This window comes from Puma concolor, chromosome B3, assembly GCF_028749965.1.
Source record: "Puma concolor isolate L17-30 chromosome B3, mPumCon1.1.hap2, whole genome shotgun sequence".
NCBI lineage: Eukaryota > Metazoa > Chordata > Mammalia > Carnivora > Felidae > Puma > Puma concolor.
In genome coordinates, this window is record NC_141672.1 from 131,212,960 (window position 1) to 131,234,386 (window position 21,427).

A 21,427-nucleotide genomic window follows, 5' to 3' on the forward strand; every position below is an offset into this window, starting at 1 on the left:
TATGGTCATGCTACCTCTCTGCTTAAAACTTTATGGCTTCCCAGCACTCTCAATATCCAAAATCTTCAACATGGCCTCTAAATTTCTTACCTCTACAGTTTCAACTCTAACTGCCCTCCACCATCCCTGTCCTCCCCGTCATGCTCCTATCTCCTCGTCTTTGTACACAGTGCTCCCTCTCCCTGGAACACTCTCCACACTCTGCCTGGCTGAGTCACCTGTGCTCCTTTAGGTCAAAGCTTCAATGCAGCTCTTAATATGGCTACAATAAATTATTCCGAGAGCTGTCTATCCTGTGTCTTTCTCCCCCAACACTCCCTAAGTTCCACTACTAGCCACACTCCTGTTGTGCCTGGCCCAGTACCTGCCTCATAGTAGGTGTTTGATAAGTATGTGCTGAATGGATGCATGAGCAAGTCTAGGAAGCTGGGAGTGACCTTACTGATGGGCATGAGGAAGTGTCTGCATAACAACTGTTGTATTTTTTGAAATGTTGCTCATTTTTTTATCCCTTTATTGACCATCTGGCATGAGTCTGACTCTAAATATGTACCGAAAGCCAGATGATATACTAAAGAAAGATGAAAACGGTTATATTTTTAGAAAGGGCAACTAAATACATTAAAGATAATATGGTAAAATTAAGCCAAATACATGCTCTGAAAAAGAGTGCAAAGTCTAAGTTAAAAGAAGGAATCAGACTGAAGCCACGCGACTGATGGTTTTGAGAGAACAGGACTCCATTTTTATGTTTTGGTGAATCCTTCTCGACTTTTAGAAAAACACGTTCTTGCGAATCCAACTGTATTTCTAAAAACAAGCATAGTGGAGTTTCTAAGTATACTGAAAAACCCGTCATGAAGTATTATTCAGTAAACTACTCTCACTTGAATACCAGTTCAAGCCCCATCTTCTCAGCTAGTATCCCTCTGGAACATTCTAGCTCTTAGATTTCCCTCTTTCCTCCTCACATGCTCAAGTCTCAAAGCGCAAACTGCCAACCTCGGCCACTGAGGACTTTACCTCCATAGCTGCCATCTCATGTATGTCCTGCTCCTTAGCTGGCAGAAACTCGGGAGAAAAGCTATGTCCCTAGCATACTGTCACTCATACAGCTAGCTGGTCATCAGTGGAATGAAACAATTTCTATGAATGCGTAATCTCTTGTTTTACCCTAGATTTTGCACTTAGTAGATTCGGACATGTTTCTTTTTCATATCGATTAGAAAAGGTCGACATTTTTCTGAAAGGCTTTTTCAACAAAACCTTTTACAATTTTGTTTTAAGTGCACTACATGCAATTAAAGTGACAATCAAATGTATCAGTGGCCTCAGGGAGCTCCAGACAGCAGTTTGAAAACACCGTGCTAAAGCATTTACCCTGAAGTCTAAAATTAGCTGGTTTTTATTACAGTCTACTTAGAAGAATCATGAGAAGAATATACGCCCTATACTGCAGTCTCTTCATAACTGACAAGGTAAAATTTAACTGTTTCCTTCTCTGAAGCATCGGGTGCTTGCCTCTCAGCCGGTGAAAGTGCAGCCACACACCTCCTGCCTCTCCCCGGAAGGGTGGATGTATGTGGAGGACTGTCCACACAGTCTGCGCGGCTCCACGCACCCCTGCACTCAGGGCAGCGGTTGTAGCTTTTCTTAACACCGCCTCGAAATAGTGGATTTTAAAATGAAACGTCTAGGGGCGCCTGGGTGGCGCAGTCGGTTAAGCGTCCGACTTCAGCCAGGTCACGATCTCGCGGTCCGGGAGTTCGAGCCCCGCGTCGGGCTCTGGGCTGATGGCTCAGAGCCTGGAGCCTGTTTCCGATTCTGTGTCTCCCTCTCTCTCTGCCCCTCCCCCGTTCATGCTCTGTCTCTCTCTGTCCCAAAAATAAATTAAAAAAAAAAAAAAAAAATGAAACGTCTAAATAAACATAAATGGGTGAAAAGCTCCTCTCCCAAAAGGGGAGTGACTGGCTCTGAGGAGAAACAAGAAAGGGCCTGGTCTTGCTCCCGGGGCACAAACACATGGAGGACAACACAATGTGCCCGGCACAGCAACACATCCACTGCCCTGCGGGGTCCCGAGTGCAAGGAGGCTCCGTCTTCCCCAAGCTGGCTAACACGGCATGAAGAGAAAAACCTCTTCCTTCAACAGCTGGGAAGAGTGAGGGACTGTGCGATGAGAAACGACGACAGTCCATCCTCCTCGGTCTGACGCACAGGCCGGAATTGTGAGAACGGCCGCCTGTTTCTTTGTCAGGGGGAAGTAAAGGTCAATGCTGGGAAACCATTCTACAGTCAATGTATTTTCTGTACATTTTTCAAAGCTAGTATTTGTTTTTTTTAATACATCCAAATGTGAATCTAAAACACTGGAAAGCATTTATTTCGATCAATACACTTAAAAAAAATCACAAAAGCACATGCTGATCACAAAACAAAACTAAAATCCACAAAAGGCACGAGAGCAGGCTCACCAGTGTTGTAGGCGGTCGGCATGGCTGAGTACACCAGTCCCTGTGGAGGCAAGCTTGGGGTGGTCACAGACACGACTGGGGTAGCTAGAGGTTGAGTGGCTTGAGAGCTGCTTATCCTCTGGGTATTCTGTGAGAGGGCAGAAAAAGTGTCATTATTTGAGTATTTATACTCAGACTTAGTATTTTAAAAATAACATTCAATTTAAAAGTGACATTTTTCACAGTTTTATGATGTGAATGTCATCATTTCTTAAAGCAGTGATAATGTGAAAAAAAATCTTTAAAAATACTAATGGGAATAACTAAATGTTTAATTTCAAGGAACATAGTTAACTATTCATTTTCCCTTGTCTTTTTCAGAGTTTATTGATGTCGAGGATATACCCTTAAAATAGAAACTTGCATTATGGGTGATAACACTTTTATGTGTCAACATAAATAAGGACTCAATGGCGCTACAAAAACCGCCAGGCTACCTGAAATAAACGTCTGGGTTTTATTTATTTATTTATTTATTTATTTTAATTTTTAACATTTATTTATTATTGAGAGACAGAGAGAGACAGAGCAGGAGCATGGGATGGGCAGAGAGAGGAGGAGACACAGAATCTGAAGGAGGCTCCAGGCTCTGAGCTGTTAGCACAGAGCCCGACGCGGGGCTTGAACTCACAAACCGTGAGATCATGACCTGAGCTGAAGTCGGACGCTTAACCGACTGAGCCACCCAGGTGCCCCAACGTCTGGGTTTTAAAGACCTGAAGAGAGCAAAAGTCATTTGTATACAGACAACGTAAGTCCATGAGTTTAGGGATCAAAACTACTTCTAGTTGCAGCATTTCCATGTTAACATGGTTTTAAGTGTTGGCTTGCTGAAGTACAGCTTGCTTTCAGATTTTCTTCCCAGGGATCCTGCAGTTGATGTGCCCGCACACTGCGCACACACCACTTACCCCGCCCCCGTACGTGCTCAGCCTCCTCCACTGTCAACATCACCCACCCAGTGACCTATTTCTTAGCAGTAGGTTCGGATATGCATCCCTCAGTCCCTAACTCTTCTGAAAGGAGAGGCTTTGCATAGAGAGAGCTTGTGACTAACATACTTTTTGTAGAGTTGTGAATGGAGCGAAATTAAATGCTTGCTGACTCCATCTACGTGGTATTCTATCTACACTAGGAATGAATTTTAAAAATCAACTATCGGGGCGCCTGGGTGGCTCAGTCGGTTAAGCGGCCGACTTCGGCCTCAGGTCATGATCTCGCGGTCCATGAGTTCGAGCCCCACGTCGGGCTCTGTGCTGACAGCTCAGAGCCTGGAGCCTGTTTCGGATTCTGTGTCTCCCTCTCTCTGACCCTCCCCCATTCATGCTCTGTCTCTGTCTCAAAAATAAATAAACGTTAAAAAAAAAATTAAAAAAAAATCAACTATTGAATAATCAAGTCAGTTTAAGATGGCCACTCCAGTACATGTTGGGGGATGACAAGAGCAGTTTCTCACCACAGTGGCCTAAGGGAACACTCCAAAACGAAGATCAGAGGAACAGACTCCTTGATCCATGCAGTCAGCACACAAGAAGGCCAAAGCATATCTCCTCCAGGGTTATTATTATTTTAAATGAAATTATAGCCTGAAAACTGACATTTGGGGGTCTAAGTCATATCAATAAAACCACAATTCAGTGCCCTTAAGATTATGAAGACTCAAGAGTGTGATTCGGTTTTCTCTATCACCATTTCAGATGAAGGCCTTTGGCCAGATTTAGATGCTTGAATGTTGATCATTTGATTCGGATCCAGATCTGTTTATTTCTTTTTAGTTTGTATTTTCCACCCAGTCTTGAAGTTTCTATTCTAATTAACAAAGACCATTTAGTATGTGGCTATAGCACCTGGGTTTTTGTCACAAATTCACTATTTCCTAAGTAGGGGGGAAATCATTTAACCTCTCTTTGTACAGTAGGGAAGACAGTGATCTTGTAGTCCTACCTTGTGAAGCTCTATTGAGATCATAGGTGGGAAGTGCTTTGGTAACTGAAGTACTATACAGATGTAACACAGTATCTTTATTGTCCCAAGAAACCCTCCCAAGATTTCTATAACTGGTTAACAAAAAAAGAGGGGGGAAAATATATTTATTCCTTCTGACATAGGTATGCCCCCTGGAGCTACCATGAAGTAAAGGTGTTTTAGTACAGCAAGGCTGCTCAAGGAATCAATGTAGCCAGGCTCTTACCAGAAGAGTTTTTAGTGTAGGCCCCAAGGCACCAGTCCGTCCTTCCTCACTTTGGGTCAGAGCCATCCATGATTATATCTGAGAGTTCAAATCAATTTGAACAACTTCCTAAATGCTAATAGATGGTGTTTGTAATTATTATTTTGGTTTTGACCACAGAGCTCCACATTTAAAACTAATTAAGTTTTACAGTCTGATTCAGCAATTAAAAACAATTTTAAAAAAGGGGGCACCTGGGTATCTCGGTCAGTTGAGCATCTGACTTTGGCTCAGGTCATGATCTGACAATTTGTGAGTTCAAGCTCCAAGTCGGGCTTTGTGCTGACAGCACGGAGCCTGCTTCTGATTCTCTGCCTCTTCTCTCTCTTTGCCCCTCCCCCCTGCTTACACACACACACTCTCTCCCTCTCTCTCAAAAATAAACACCAAAAAAAATTTAATAGAGTCTGAATCAGCATAAGTTATAAAGGATATGAACTGTTGGGGCGCCTGGGTGGCGCAGTCGGTTAAGCGTCCGACTTCAGCCAGGTCACGATCTCGCGGTCCGTGAGTTCGAGCCCCGCGTCGGGCTCTGGGCTGATGGCTCAGAGCCTGGAGCCTGTTTCCGATTCTGTGTCTCCCTCTCTCTCTGCCCCTCCCCCGTTCATGCTCTGTCTCTCTCTGTCCCAAAAATAAATAAACGTTGAAAAAAAAAAAAAATTTAAAAAAAAAAAAAAAAAAAGGATATGAACTGTTTATAGTTTCAGGTTATGTATTTGTTTCTTAATTACAAATACCTTTTATGCTTTCTGCATTTTGTAGTTTACAAAGATTTAGAAATTTATCTTTGAGATTCTGTAACTGGGGGTGTATTTTAAGGAATGTGGAAGTCACTCTATGGTAACTGGGAAATACACTTTCATCTCAGCATCAATAATTTTAATGAATTTTTGAGGTAGAGATATACTTTGGAGTATATAATTTGTTCTAAGATTTGGTCACTGGAAATTCAAGAGTCAAATACTAGGCAAAAGAACACAGCATGACCCAGTTTGGCCTGGTTCTATCCATGCCAGAACTTCATCTCCATGGCAATTTCCTGGCATGACCTCCAGAAGGGGTGGTGTGTGTGTGTGTGTGTATGCGTGCACACGGACGTGCGTGCATAACAGTGAACACCAACATATTGGTTCCAGCCATCAAAAGATCCTAATCTCCATGACATTGACTTTTCTGAGTAAGCGACTTGTGAAACCACTAGAGGGCAGCATATTGCTAGAGAATTGAAAGGAAGCACTCCTGACAACTTAAGGTAACTAGTCTAAGATGAATTATTTTATACTGAATTATAAACTTAAACTTCCGTTTTCTAATCATTACTGTATCACTAAATAAAGTATTTCCCCAGAAGAAAGTCCGAATCTACACATGATGTAATCAACACCACAATGTCAGCGAACTAATATATTTTAGTTTACCTAAATAGAAAACCACATCTAAAACTGTGAGTGATCACAAAGTTAAAGAATGATCTCTTATTTTAAGGACAGAGCACAGACAACCTTATCTAAAAAGAAAAAAACTGTGCAAAACACACCAGCATGCATATATATGTAATAATAAAATACAAATACAACCAACAGATGCCTTCCCCCCATGCTCTCATGCAATCTGAACACTTGTCCATGCTACAAACTAAAACATTTTCAAGTTTTTCCACCTTATAAATATCCAATTAGCAGCTGACTTTGAATTCATATGATCATTTCTGTGAATCTGGGAGTTTAGTTCCCAAAGAATAGATCAAATGAAAGTTCTTTTTAGTCAGATTTACTTTCTAGAAGAAAAGCCAATAGAAATCATTTGTTCTAGAAAAAAGGTAATAGCTACTTTTAAGAGCAATGTATCTCCTGCTAGACAAAAGTATAAAATCTGTGTAAATTACATTCGTTTTAGTAAACAGGGAACCCCCTTATTGTTCAGATCATCTCAGATAGTATGAAATAATTCCAACGCTGAAAAAGGTGACCTCACCAAAAATGATGTCATCTTTTTGAAGGAAAGAGAAATGGCACAAGACCATGTGTTACAATCTGAGGAACTTCTAGGGTGAGGTCATTTTCTAAAAACATGTTAATAATTTGGGGAACTATATACGGTATTTTGTATCTTTCCTTAAAAAAATCTTTAACAAGTGTCTTGTAATCATTGACAACTCTTGTTTTTAAAGGCTCTGTTCCAGTGTTCCCTCCAGCAAACAAAAGGGGTCAAGATACACAATTATACGTAGAGAAACGAGACAGACTCTGTAGTTCCAGTAGCTTGGTTCAGTTATTCAAAGTGCTTGCAGTGTTTAGTAACTACAAGAAAAACTGTGTAACAAAGGGAACACTCATTAGATAAAAACGTTTAAGAGAATTAGTACTTTCTAGATCATTTGTAACTCCCTTCAGGCACACTCACCAACTCCAATTCCTCTTCCTCCGACTGTACTCAGCACATAAGAGGGATACAAGAGTTACTAAGACTGTTGATACTCAAAAATAAAATATTTCTTTAGAAAAACATGTTATTTGGACACTGGCAGTTACTTGGAACTCTCAAGAGATGATTATATATATCCAGCGAATACAAATCTAAATTACTTCTTTCTTCACTGGTAGTTGATTTCAGAAGAAAGACAGGCTTTAAAGACACCACTCCCCCCAGGCTTCATCGGCTCCTATGCTGGCCTCACCTACACACAGCCAGCTGCTGCAACAGTATGTCAAAGGAGTTCCTCATCACGATACCAGTTTATATTTGAAATCTTGAGAATACTTCATCCTCCCGTCCCTAGCCCACTGTGTCACACATGTCCATTATTCATCTTCTAGATGTGTGCTCTTTGGTCGGCAGAAATTATTTTGTTTCCTTATCCCACAGCAGCTAGCACAGTGTTACGAAACAACAAGAACTCAAACATTTGTTAGTAACGATTTTAAATAACAGATTTATAGATCATCTGCAAATACCATTTTCACAGATATAATTTCACTGTGGAAAAGCCACACTTATGAAGAAAATGAGACTGGAAGAGAAGTGAACTGATAAATCATGTCCAGAAAAGAGCTGAATGAAATGTATTCGCTCCTTTTCTCCTAAGCATCTAGAAAACATTAGGCTAGAAATCATCTGCTAACTAGTTTTTTCCTTATTTTACTTGGAGTAAGTCAAATTTGTCAATCTATGGAAGGTATCTTTATAGGCACCACTGATAACATGAAATCCCAATCTGAAAGCAAGTTCATCCGAAACACTATAAAACAGGGAGGCTGGTCATCTACTCTGAGAAATAATCACTTGGTCTACAACTGCTATTTCAAATATGGGTAAAATGTTCTTCGACTGTTTAGTTATAGATATTTTTACACATCTCCAATGATAAGATTCGCATCAAAATACTATGGGTGTGTGATGTATTAGTTTTCACTTTAACCTCAGGGAAAAGGGTGTAAAATTATTTATATGGCAAATTTTGAGTATTCTGCAAAGAAGCTTCATGATCTCTGTAAAAAAGACCAGCGATCCTGACCAGTTGCTAAATGCCTAAATGCAGTTTTGTCTTAAATTCTGCAGTTTACTGCTAATTCTTATAAACATATTTCTGAGTCTTAAATGAAACTTCCTATGGTTTTCATTTCTGAAAAATAGTGGTAGGCATTCCACATCTTGTTCCTGAAAGGTGACTATCCAAAATGCTTAAATGTTTTTTCTGAACTCCTTTTTTTTGGCGGGGGGGGGGGGGGGGTATATTTCTTTGTTATGTATGTATGTAGTTTTCACTTTGTATCCTGACATAATTTTACCCTTAGAGAGCAGCTACAAACAGAGCATAGCATCACATACTGTACCCCAGCAGATCCCCCCCCATCCAGGTTTACATTCCAAAGAAACATGTTACAGTTGTCAAAACTAATAAAAAGACCATAGCAGAAACAAAAGCTACAGACTTCACTTGGACTTCCCTGGTCTTCTTCACCATGTCCCTGTACTGATTGAGGACCAAATCCTGCGTCCCATATGCCCTTAATTGTCATGCATCCTTAGTCTCCTCTAGTCTTCGACAGTTCCCTCCCATCTTTCCTTGTTTTTCATGACCTTGATAACTTTGAAGAGTACTGGTCGAATATCTTGTTGAATGTCCCACAATGTGGGTCTTTTATTTTCTCAGTTAGATAAAGAGCGTGGATTTTTGCAAGAATACCAAAGAAGGTGACTGTGACCCTCTTAGCACATCATTTCAGAAGACATGCCATCTCATTACCAGTGATGTCAAGCTTGATTGCCCGGTTAAGGTTACATCTTCGAGCATTCCCCACTGCAAAAATCACCACCTTTCCTTTGTAATCAACAATTATTTGGGGAGAGACATTTTGAGGATGTGCAAATACCCTGTTTTTCCTTAAACTTTTGCTCACTTATTTTAACGTCCGTTGACCTTGCCTGGCCTCTGTACTGTAGTGTTATAACAATGATTTGCTATTTCGCTCTTTCTGTTCACATATGTTAATTAGAATTCTTCTCTAAGGAAGAGCTGTCCCTTCTCCATTCATTTATTCAATAATTTACTCGTATCGGTAATAGACTTGGTATTTTTTTTCCTTGGGTAATAATCCAAATCTACTATTACTTATTTTGTTACTTAAACTGTTCTCATTTTGGCCACTGGGAACTCTCCTGAAAGGCTGGTTCCTGTGACCTTTTCACCTGCACTTCCTTATCCTCTGGCACCTCTCTGACTCATCTTGAATTTTCGTCACCCCAGCTCTACAATCACTTCTCCGAGGAGTCCTGATTCCCTTTGTTGGAGAATGTTTAGAGACAAAGATCCAGCACTAGCTGTACTCAGTTACCAGGTGTCACTGTTTCAAGGGCCTATCAGCAGACAGAGCTAGGAAACGTATGATGTGTACTATTCATGTGTATATACATTTATATTTCTCTACCTATATATGTCAAAAAAAAAACCACACTGAAACTTCCAACTGCAACCCAGAAACACAGGGTTCACTGTAGCCTCCCCCAACCCCACACCCACCTTGCTTATAACTTTTTTTTTCCCCAAAAATGAGAAATCTGGCTTTCTCTATCTATAACGTATTCACTGTTTTGACTGTGTAACAAATTTACTATCTTGAACACAATGATTTCCTACAATTTTTTTGTTCTACCTAGAATAAAACAATGTCCAAAGTTACTGGGAGTTCTTTTCTTCCTCATCCCCTTCAGTGCCATCATCTCACCCACTTGTGATACAGTTATATTCACATGTCACGGTTTGCATTCAGTCTTCAATTCCCCTGGAATCCTGGTTTTTAACTGCATATGGTAAAAGTCACTCTATGTATTGTATAGTTTTTACGGATTTTAACACAAGCATTGACTCATACGTACATCTAACAACACAGGATCACAGAATGGTTCCATTACCTCAAAAATTCACCTCAAATTTGTAGTCAACTCCTCTCTCCATCCCTGGCAACAACCACTCATCTGCTTTGCATTTTCCAGAAGGAAATGTAAATGGAATCATATACTATGTAGTCTTTTGGATCCAGCTTCTTTCATTTAGTAAAATTCATTTAAGATTCATCTATACTGCTGTGAATAAATAGCTCATCCTTTCTTATTGCTGAGCAGTATTCCTTTGAATGTTCCACAGTGTGTATAGCATCCACCCATTCATCTGCTGGAAGGACATCTAGGTTGTCTTCAAAGGTTTTGGCAACTATGAAAAATACTGATTTCTGTAGAAACATAGTTTTAATTCACTTGGGAAAATTCTCTAGGAGAGAATTGTTGGGTTGTATGACAAGTATATACTGAACTTCATAAAAAGATGCTGATCTTTTTTCCAAAGTGGTGTATGAGTTTGCATTCCAAGCACGAATGTGGGAGAGTTCTTGCTGTTCTGCATCCTCGCCAGAACTTGGGTGTTTTTAGTATTTTGGTTTTGTTGGGTACTTTTACTTGGGTATAGCTGACACACAATGTTACATTAGTTTCAGGTGTTCGACACAGCAATTCAGCAACTCTATACGCTATGCTGTGCTCACAAGTGTAGCTACCATCTGTCACCAAACAATGCTGTCACAGTATCACTGACTATATTCCCTATGATTTTATTTTTAAAAATTTTAGCCATTCTAATAGATGTATAGTTGTAGCATTCTGGACTCAAGTCCTTTACTGGATATGTGATTTGCAAACAGCTTCTCCTAATATTTTTATTCTCTGGATAGGGCCTTCACAGAGTAAAACTTTTTTGATAGTGAAACTATTTTGATAAGCATCAATATATCAAACTTTTCTTTATGGACCACGCTTTTGGTGGTGTATTGTTTTTTTCCAATGTTTTCTTCTAGAAGTTTCAGGGTTTTTGTATTTTGCATTTGAGTCTATGACACATTTTGAGTTAATTTTTGTATAAGGTAGGAGTTCTACTTTGAGATTTTATTTTTGCATATGGATGTTGAATTGTTTCAACAGAGTTAGTTATAGCAACTATCCTTTCTCCACTGAATTGCTTTACTGCCTTTGCCAAAAACCAACTGAATGTATTTGTGTAGGTCTATTTTCTGGGCTCTCTATTTTGTCCAGTGATCTACGTGCCCATCTTTGTGCCTGTACCACACATTCTTGATTACCATGGCTTTATAGCAGCTCTTGAAACCAGGTAGTATCTTCCTATTTTTTGTTCTTTTTCAAAACTTTTGGCTATTATAGTTCCTTTGCCTTTCCATATATATTTTAGAATTGGTTTATTGATACCTACAAAACAGCTTACTGTGATTTTGATTGGGATTAGTTTAATGTATAGATCAATTTAGGAATAAGCGACATACGATACTGAGTCTTCAAATCCATTAACATAATGTACCTATTCATAAAAGCCTTTGATTTCTTGCAACACTGTTTTGTAGGTTTTAGCATGCAAATCATGAACACATTTTGTCTGATTTCTATCTAGGTATTTCTTTAATTTTTGGTGCTATATAAATGGGATTTTTAAATTTCAAGTTCCAGTTAGTCATTGTTAGTATAAGAATACAATCCACTTTTTTTTTTTTTTTATTTTTTTTTTTTTCAACGTTTATTTATTTTTGGGACAGAGAGAGACAGAGCATGAACGGGGGAGGGGCAGAGCGAGAGGGAGACACAGAATCGGAAACAGGCTCCAGGCTCTGAGCCATCAGCCCAGAGCCCGACGCGGGGCTCGAACTCGCGGACCGCGAGATCATGACCTGGCTGAAGTCGGACGCTTAACCGACTGCGCCACCCAGGCGCCCCACAATCCACTTTTATATATTGACTTTGTACCCCATGACCTTGCTAAACTCATTGACTGGTCCCAGGAGGTTGGGTTTTGTTTTTTGGTTTTACAGATTCTTTATGCTTTTCTACATAGATAATTATGTCTTCTGTGAATAGAGACAGTTTCATTTCTTCCTTCCCAAAATGTATACATTTTAGTGATTTTTCTTGCTTTACTGTTCTGGCTGGGACTTCTAATACAATGCTGAAGATGAGTGGTGAGAACAGACAACATTGCCTAGTTCCTAAATTAATAAAATACAGTATTTTCCCTTTATTTTAATTAAGCACCTTACTTGTAGGACTTTTGTAGATGTTCTTCATTAGGTTAAAGACGTTCCCATCTTTTCCTAGTTTGCTGAAAAATTTTTGTTTTTATCATAAACGCTGAATTCTGTTTACAGTGAATTATATGGATAATTTTTCATATAACCAGCTTTTGTATTCCTGGGATGAAACCATTTGGTTTTGATACACTATCCCTTTTTACACATTGATGAAAATTATTTACCAGTATTTCACTGAGGAGTTTATCATGAGGCATACTCATGTACTTGTGTACATTTCCAAGTACAGTTGTGGATTTTTCTATTTCACCTTTTAATTCTATCAGTTTTTGCTTTATAAATTTTGAAGGTCTTCTGTTAGGTGCATATACATTAAAGATACTTATTTCTTTGGGGCGCCTGGGTGGTTCAGTCAGTTAAGCGTCTGACTTCGGCTCAGGTCATGATCTTGAGGTTTGTGAGTTTGAGCCCCAAGTTGGGTTCTGTGCTGACAGCTCGGAGCCTGCTTCGGATTCTGTGTCTCCCTCTCTCTCTGCCCCTCCTCTGCTTGCACTCTGTGTTTCTGTTTCTCTCTTTCAAAGATAAACAAACATTAGGGGCACCTGAGTGGCTCAGTCAGTTAAGCGTCCGACTTCAGCTCAGGTCATGATTTCATGGTTCGTGGGTTTGAGCCCCGTGTCAGGCTCTGTGCTGACAGCTCAGAGCCTGGAGCCTGTTTCAGATTCTGTGTCTCCCACTCTCTCTGCCCCTCCCCCACTCACACTCCATCTCTCTCAAAAATAAACATTAAAAAAATTTTTTTAAAAAGCTATTTCTTGGAAATTGGACTATGTGCTGTCCTTCTCTATCATTGGTAATATTCTTGACTGTAAACTCTACATTGTTTGGAATAATTATGGCTATGCTGGCCTTCTTATGGTTAATGTTTGTATGGTATGTTTTCTCTAGTGTTCACTTTCAAATAGGTATCGCGTTAGGTGTAGGTTAAGGGCTTAGAACAGTGTATTTACGATTTGCCTCTCTGTCTTCTGTTGCCATGTATTTTATTTTTACATGTGCTAGAAGTACAAAATTCTTTCCCACTGTTTTTGCTTAGAAAGCTGGTGATCTTTTGGAGCAATTTTAAAAAAGGAAAATGCCCAGATTTTGGTTTCTAATACCATTCTCCAATAAAAGGAACCAAGGTTCCTTAGAGAAATGCCCAGTTCTAGCACTGGGGCAGGAAATATATAGGATGAGCCTAGAGCATTTTGTACTACCTGAGAAATTTCCAAGCAACTCCCCCATGCTCCCCGCCACCAAAAAAAACCCCATGAGGATGACTGTGTGAGAGAGGCACAGGAACCACCCAACAAGTCCTCAATAGCTAAAGCTAGAACAATGTGAGCAAAAGAATAAGACAGTATTGGTAAAATTAAGTATTCACAGAATTTAGGAGTATTATAACCCCAAGTATAAATGTCCATAAGTCCATATTAACATAAATTATTAAATAAATGAAAGTGAACAGATCAGTCACCTGTGCAGAAGAACTCCAAATAACTGATGTAGACATTCTGCCCTCAAGGAGGTAGAGCCTCACTCCCCACTCCTTAAGTATGGACCTTGCATAGGGACTTCCTTCCAAGGAGGACAGTTTGGAAAGGAAGAAGAGTAACTTTGCAGCAGAGAAACCCATGGAACACTACATCAGCAAGGTGACCAAGGTTACCATCAATAGTAATTACCGATAATGATAGATATGATGTGAAAAAAATGGCACTTTACCTCTATGGCCTTCCTCCCTGAAACCAATAACCCTAGTCTAATCATGAGAAAAAAATCCCAACTGAGGAGCATTCTACAAAATACCTGACCAGTACTTCTCAAAACTGTCAAGGTCATTAAAGCAAGGAAAGTCTTACGAACTATCACAACCAAGAGGAGGCTAAGGAGACATGACTACCAAATGTAACCTGGTGTCCTGGATGGGATCCCAAAACAGAAAACACATGCAGTTAAAAACTAAGGACATCTGAATAAAGTATGGATTTCAGTTAGTAACAGTGTATCAATACTGACTTGTTAGTTGCAACAAGTGTACCATACTAATGCAAGATGTCAACAATCGGAGAAATTGGGTGTGGAGAGCTTTCTATCCTATCTTTGTAATCTTTGTAGACATTTAAAATTGTTCTAAAATAAAATGTTTATAAAATTATTTTATCTTCATTTACTTCATTTCCATTGTTCTTTGTTGCTTTGTATAGATCCAAGTTTTTGCTGGTATCATATTCCTTCTGTGAAGGACCTCCTTTAGCATTTCTTGTACAGTAGGTCTGCCGGCAATGTATCCTCCAGGTTTTTTGTTTGAGAAAGTTTCTCTCTTTCATTTTTGAAAGATATCTTTACTGGATACAGAGTTCTAGGTTGAGGGGGTTTTGTTTTGGATCTCAGTACTTTGTCACTCCGCTGTTCTGCAGCTTGTGTAGTTTCTGAAGTATGTTATAAATTCTTACCTTTGTTCTTCTGTCTCTTCCCTCTGGCTGCCTTTAAGATTCTTCCTCTTTGTCTTTTGCTTTTAGCAGTCTGAATGTGTGTGTACCTATCCTACTTGGTGTTGTTATGATTTCTCCAAATATTTCTTCTGCTCTGTTCTCTCTCTTCTCTTTTTGGAAGTCCAATTACAAACATGTTAATCCACCTGATAAAAGTCTACAGCTCTTGAAGGCTTTGTTCTGCTGTTGTTTGCGCCATTTATTTTCACTCTTCTTTCTCTTTGTATTGCAGTTTGGGTAATGCCACTGACCTACAGGTCTTTCCTCTTGCTAGGTCTTTAGTGTATGATTTGAGTTCATTTAATTAGGAATTGGGCTGGGTTTGAGCTTCACTGTTGCAATGGTTACCCTCAGTACATCCACCATGGGCTTCAAATCCCTCTGGGAAGACGTGAGCATTGATTTGTTAGGGGCAGTTTGTTTTTTCCCCAGTGACTGCTTCATTCTCAGTATGAAGCTTTCTCTTGTTGGTGCCGTACCCCAGGCTGTGGTGCTTCTCGGTCACCCTGCCCTGCTCCTCCACCATGGGCTGAGATCTTTTTCCATCTCCATTTCTCCAGATACAATGGGAGGTCACCAGTGCCTTCAGGGTGACACCTTCTGTTTTTCATCTCCTCATAGACTTCTGGTCCATAGGAGAGAAAGGGGAAAAGGGCCCAGGCAAAACTTTTTACCCCTAGTGCGGTGGCTGCTCTTCCCCTCTCCCACTTGTATGCTACACAGACTTTTTCAGAGTATCCCCAGTCTCTTCTGTGAGTATCTAGTGGGGTTCACGGAGAAAAAGCCTATCAAAGAACTCCGACTCCTGTATCACAGCCCTAGGGGTTTTCCACTGTCCTGCCAGTGAACACTTGACCTCCAGCAGTCCACCAATCATCTGAGCTTAACTCTTACTACCTGTGTCTTACCCAGGTAAGTCAGTGCTCAAATGTCCTCTCTCTGCAGTTTCTGTCTCTCCCTAGAGCCCGGGCCACTTGGTTGCCATGAAATCTCAGCACTACGATCTATCCACGGAGAACTGTGAACCTGTCTGTCCTACTCATTTTCATTGTAAGGCTGGGAGCCACACGGTCTCCAGCCTTCTATCTCCAAATGAGAAAGTACTTGTTTGTTTCTTGACTTAAAAGATTTTGGTCCTGACTCCCTTTTGTATTACCCTGGACAAGTACTAGTTTCCTCATCTCTACCTAGCCAAAATTACAGTATAATTGACAGTCAAATAGGACAATGCATAGGAAGATGTTTGGGAATCTACAAAGCATCATACATACATAGAATTATGATCTAAACCCTGACAGCATCAACTTTCACTTAGCGAAAAAAATCAAATAGTGAGTTTAGCAGCTGCACCGCAGAAAGGACACCTGGCACATCACACTGTTAGTCAAACAACAGTGATATGAAGAATGGTTTTAAAACATATTCTAATTGTTTTCTATAAGAGGCTAAAGGGGATACATATACTCTTCTTCATAAATATAGGATTAAAAAGCATATGAGGCTGGAACTATGAAGACGTTGCTAAGGGCTGGGGTGGAGAGACCTGTATTCTTTACAGAATTAAATGGGAAGGTGATCTGAGAAGGAATAAACAAAAATTATTTGGAGAATAACTCATTCAGTTTTGATGCACTGTTCCCTATTCTGCAATGGTTCTCTTTGGTATGTAGAATTTTCTAAAACCTGGTTTAGTGTTTCTCCTACAGAAAAGCATGTGTAATTGATTACTGAAAATACGCAAAGTACAGAGAAGAAACACCTAAGTCAGGTTTAATTTATAAATTTGGTGATGGGATCTCTGAGCAAAGGTTCCTGCCTGGTAAAACTAAACTTACACATAACAGCCTCTCTTTATTTAGCTATAATTTTAAATAACCACTCGGCATATTTACATCCTGTTTTTCTATAATCTGATTTCTGTGTATTTAAAATAGCTTTGCCTCTTCAAACGCTAACTTCAAATAGAAACATTCATTAGGAAAGGGTCTAGATTCTATGGCAGTACAGAAAATTCCAAAGGAAAACATAGTCTGGCTGTATAAAATGTGTCTCAAAGAATTAAGGTGAAGAAAAATTTAATGTACCAGGGGAGGCATCATGCCCTTGCTTGAAGGAGGGATGACAACGCGAAGATCTGGTTTTCGACTGTTCATTCCAAGATTGCCGCCACCGGGAGGAGGGGGAGACTTTGTAGGCATGACTTTGCCTAAACTGTTTGCACCAGTAGTTCCAATCAAATTTGGAGAAGCTCTGGAGTTTACAAATCCATTCCCTGGAAAAAGGAAATATCCTTCATTAACATGTAAAGAGTCATCAAAATACTCTGGTACAAATATGAAACAAGTTTTCCCTACTCCTGGTTTTACAAATAAATTTTATAACACAACTCATTAGGAGCAAAAATATCAACCCCCAAATAAGCAAAAAGATCAACTCAAATCTGAAATACATATAAAACTGAAGACTTATGTCACTTGTTTTTAGTCTTACTGCTTGGACCTACTGGGAGAGATACTTAAAACACAAGGCATCTCCTACTGGGGACTGAGATAACGGAGCTATTTTAAGAAACTGCTTGAGACCAGCCTAGTCATTCATCCCTGTGGCAGAGGCACTCCTACTAGTTCAGGGCCTGAACTAGTGACCAGGGCAACTCCTTCACTGCAGCTTCCTGAGCACTCAGCTCTACTGCTTTGTTTTCACCAAGTACTTGTTCCTTATTGCTCTACCGCTACCTGCTCCATTTCTTTGGCTGCTGGTAAGGTCTTCATTAAATATCTGTGGTCTGTCGGACTTTAATCATCTTATTCCTGCTTTTCAACTTCCCTAAAAGAACTCTATTAGAGGAAATAAGGAAATGGATATCTTGTGGTGTATGTTCTAGATATACAGTCCTTTTGGGCATCATTTGAGCTACAAGACAAATGTAAGAGGTCATCCCTATTTTCCTGGAGAGCGCAGTCATCCTAGGCCTCCTGTGTAACAGCCTTGTGGTTTGGGTGGCTGACTCCACTTCAATCACTGCTTGGCAATAGGTCCAAGCCAAGCCAGTGAGTATGGAGGCATTCTCCCTCCCTCACCACAGTGAGGGGATCCAGGGATCCAGGAATGTCCAATCAGATCCTAAGTAGAGAAGCTGTTCTGTGGTGGTGAGGGAAGCTCCTGCATTCCTCCAACGACAACGGAGGAAGCATTTTATTCTCCAGCCATTTTGAGACTCAGAAGAAAGCCAGAATGAGGAAAAAGCTGACAGAGAAGGAACTGCATCCTGAGTTGCCAAGAAATAAAATGATGGGTCTCAAAGAACTGCAATGAGTTAATGATGAAAAACAATTATGTATTACATGTTTTTCACTTTAAGAGCATTTGTATTGGGTTATCAGAACATTTTAAATCTACAAAAGATTCTTGAATGGAACAGAACTATTATTTAAAGCCATTTACAATCCAGACAGCGGTTGGTGGATTATAAAATATTTTCAGCAATAGTATTATAATGAATAGAGGCAACTGATTAAAAGATAGGGGAATTCGAAAATTTTAAAAATATAACTGGAAAGAGATGGATTAAGTTCTTAAAGATAAACAACTGAAGAAAATGGATGCTTCAATATATCTGCTTATAACATATTCAGAGTTTGAAAAACATGTTACTTAGGTGAATTATTTATATGAGTAACTAAAAATTGATGTTTGACAATGTGGTATGATCAACTTTATTGAATCCTGACCAGTGCATTTTCAATGGACAAAGAAAACAGCGGTGAGGTATGGCCCTTGGGAACTGGTCTATCTCTGCAGCAGCTGTCATTCAACGTGTCAGGATTCCAGATGATCAGTGTTTCCTCTCCCCTACACCTCACTCTCCCCCAACTCCTCCTGCTTTCTCTGACACTTTTACCAAGGGACACCAGTTTTAATTCATTTATGTGATTTAATTTTGCTGTGGGGACTGGTATTTCAGTTAACCTTATGAGGCAATTTCCATTATCTTGAAGCAGTACGTATTAAGTCTGGGCCGAATCTCCTTTCCACACCCCAGAGAGCAATTCCTATGTTCTGCTAAGCTTCAGAAAGCAGTGCTATTAAGCAATCTCCTCCCCAGGCCATCCCCTGTGGAGTGGAGCGCATCCATGCACTGGGCAGAAGTAACTGCTAAACAAGCCATCGGGATAAAAACTGCTTATCAAAGATTGTTCAAAAATAGGGGGTGTGATAGGAACTAACAGAATATTAGATTAACAAGTACAGATTAACGTTTCTCTTAATTAACAGGCACAAATATACATTTGTAATCTCTTTGATAACATTGAGAAGATTCTTATTTGCCTGATTTGTACTCAAATCTGAAGGGTAAGGCAGTATTTCTTCTCAAATACATTACGAGATGATTTGAGGATAATTTAGAAGAATGCATTATCAGGAAGCTCTATACTCTCTTCCCATGCGGAGTCTATGGTGCTGAAAAGCTACACATAATACCATAGCAACCCAGAGTGAAGAGAATCTAAAAGCATGGTATTTTTTAGTGTGAAGTCAGAGTCTGCAGCAGATAATTATTACAGGATGATGTAAGTGTTGGGTAACTTGCCAGCCTGAAACATGATAACCTTATATGCACTATTTGTGATTTTGTAAAGTGTAGCGACATGCTATCTTAATATATTTCTTACTTCCTATTCACTTTTTATGACAAAATGAAGATATCATTGAGATAGATTTTTAACGCAAATACCTTCAGGATATAATTCATGTTGACATAGTCTATAAATTTAAGAACTGCAGTACCAATTCTAAATGGATAAACCCAATTTAATGTGATTATTATTAAAATGTGTTTTTAGGTATTAAGGTAAATTACACCCTGACATAATACATGATACAAATGCTCTTGAGCAAACTGCATACCAATGCCTCTTGAAACCTAACAAAGCTAATTTCACTTACGGTCCTATAGCTCTGAGGCATATCATTCAATTATATCAGTCTGGCTCATATTTCAGAATATCGTATCAGCTGACATAATGCATTAGGTGGCTGGAAAGCACTCCATGTCCTTAATACTACTCTTTTAGGGCTAAATTGTAGACAGTGATGCCTTTAATGTCTTATTATTATGAATTAAATTCAGAAGTTGAACTGACATGCAAAGACTTTTGAAAATCTCAAAAGATTCTGAAAAACTCATTCAAAGCAAGGTTCAAGAACTGATTTTATCACATTTGACAAATTTTCATAAAACCTGACAAAGTTTCAGCTGATTATTCAGTAAATAAGTATTTTAAAAGCCTGTAAAATTGTATTTTTATAAAGAATGAGTTGATGAGGTTTCTAAAAGTAAAAAAGCCCATGAGTTTCAAGATTATTGATGACAAAAATAAAATAACTGATGACATATTTACTTGATTCAGTGGAAATTCCTGTATCATAGAGAGCATGGATTCTGTCCATTAGAAACGCGTATGTACAACAGACAATGCTCATGAAATCCTGCTGCTTCTTTTCCTGTATACTGTATTCGCCCTCTCAATCTATCCCATGTGGACAGCCCCAAAGAGGCTTCTCCTCCTTCAGAGACTTCATGCACCCCCTGGCTTTAACCACTGCCTCAGTGTACCTCTTACCTCTGTGCTTCTGCTTTATATCTCACTTCAAGTTCACATGCAACCATCTGGTGGCCTTTTCCCCAGATATGCTGCTGTCATCTCTAACACAACCTGTTTAAACTCCTGTACTACCGCCATCCCCAGTCACTTCCATCCCACTTTCACAGGGCTCAAGCCCTGCTATTCTTGCTTTACAATGTTTTTCACTTCATCCATCTTCTCTTTAACTGCCGCTGCCTCTGCTACTCTGCAAGCCGTTACATGTTACTTTCACTCACCCCTAAACAATTCCAAGAGCTTCTTGAGCCCTTATATATACTAGTCTGGTGTATATATATATATATATTTTCTCTTTCTCAAAATGTTTTTACAAAGCAAAACTGCTAGAAATCAGAGACTTGATTCTACACTTGATCTTTAAACACAAGCCCAAAGTTAAAAGGAGTTCCTGAAGTCATATGAACTACAAATTATCTAAGTATTAAATGTCAATTTTCCACAGAGAAATATGTCTAGTAAGCCAAATCAGATTGCCACTATGGAGGATGGCTACAATTTACAGTATGGACAACACTGGTTTCACTTAGACAATGACATAGCCTGAAGACAAAAAATTATCACATTACAAGGAAACAAATGAATACTCTAATTCATTTACTATAATAAAAGTTTTATGACTGTGGAGATACCGTATCAATATAGCATCATAGAAAGTTTATAAAGTAGAAAACGAGAGGGAAGACTCCTACTTCCACCATCCCAACACAACTATGATAATCAGTTTGGATTTCCCTTCCTTTGAATTTTCCATAAGCATGGTTTTTTTTTTTTTGTTTTTTTTTTTGCAGTTTTAAATCACAACTCAAAAGGAATTCAGCTGAAAATTTTAATCTACATAATTTTCATACTGTAGAATATGTTGGTTTCTTCCTATTGTTCACTACTCTAAATAATGTTG

At 39.3% G+C, this 21,427-nt stretch overlaps 1 protein-coding gene and 1 long non-coding RNA gene across 9 annotated transcripts in view; both read right to left on the reverse strand.

Annotated features, from left to right (window-relative positions):
• Nucleotides 1–21,427, reverse strand: part of MEF2A (myocyte enhancer factor 2A) — a 165,487-nt gene that overhangs the window by 6,936 nt on the left and 137,124 nt on the right. For 5 of the 8 annotated variants that reach the window (XM_086711421.1, XM_086711417.1, XM_025919460.2 and 2 more), the window contains 3 exons: nt 16,948–17,135; nt 7,147–7,170; nt 2,475–2,601 (listed from right to left, as the gene is read on the reverse strand). In XM_086711421.1, coding sequence (XP_086567547.1) covers nt 2,475–2,601; nt 7,147–7,170; nt 16,948–17,135 — 339 coding nt within the window. The remainder of the gene's footprint in view (nt 1–2,474; nt 2,602–7,146; nt 7,171–16,947; nt 17,136–21,427) is intronic. The other 3 variants (XM_086711420.1, XM_025919459.2, XM_086711422.1) reach the window with 1 other exon arrangement.
• LOC147580377 (uncharacterized) lies at nt 1,388–2,464 on the reverse strand. Its single transcript, XR_015252842.1, has 2 exons — nt 1,929–2,464; nt 1,388–1,703 (listed from the first exon to the last, which is right to left on the reverse strand). It is a non-coding gene; the product is annotated as an uncharacterized LOC147580377 (long non-coding RNA).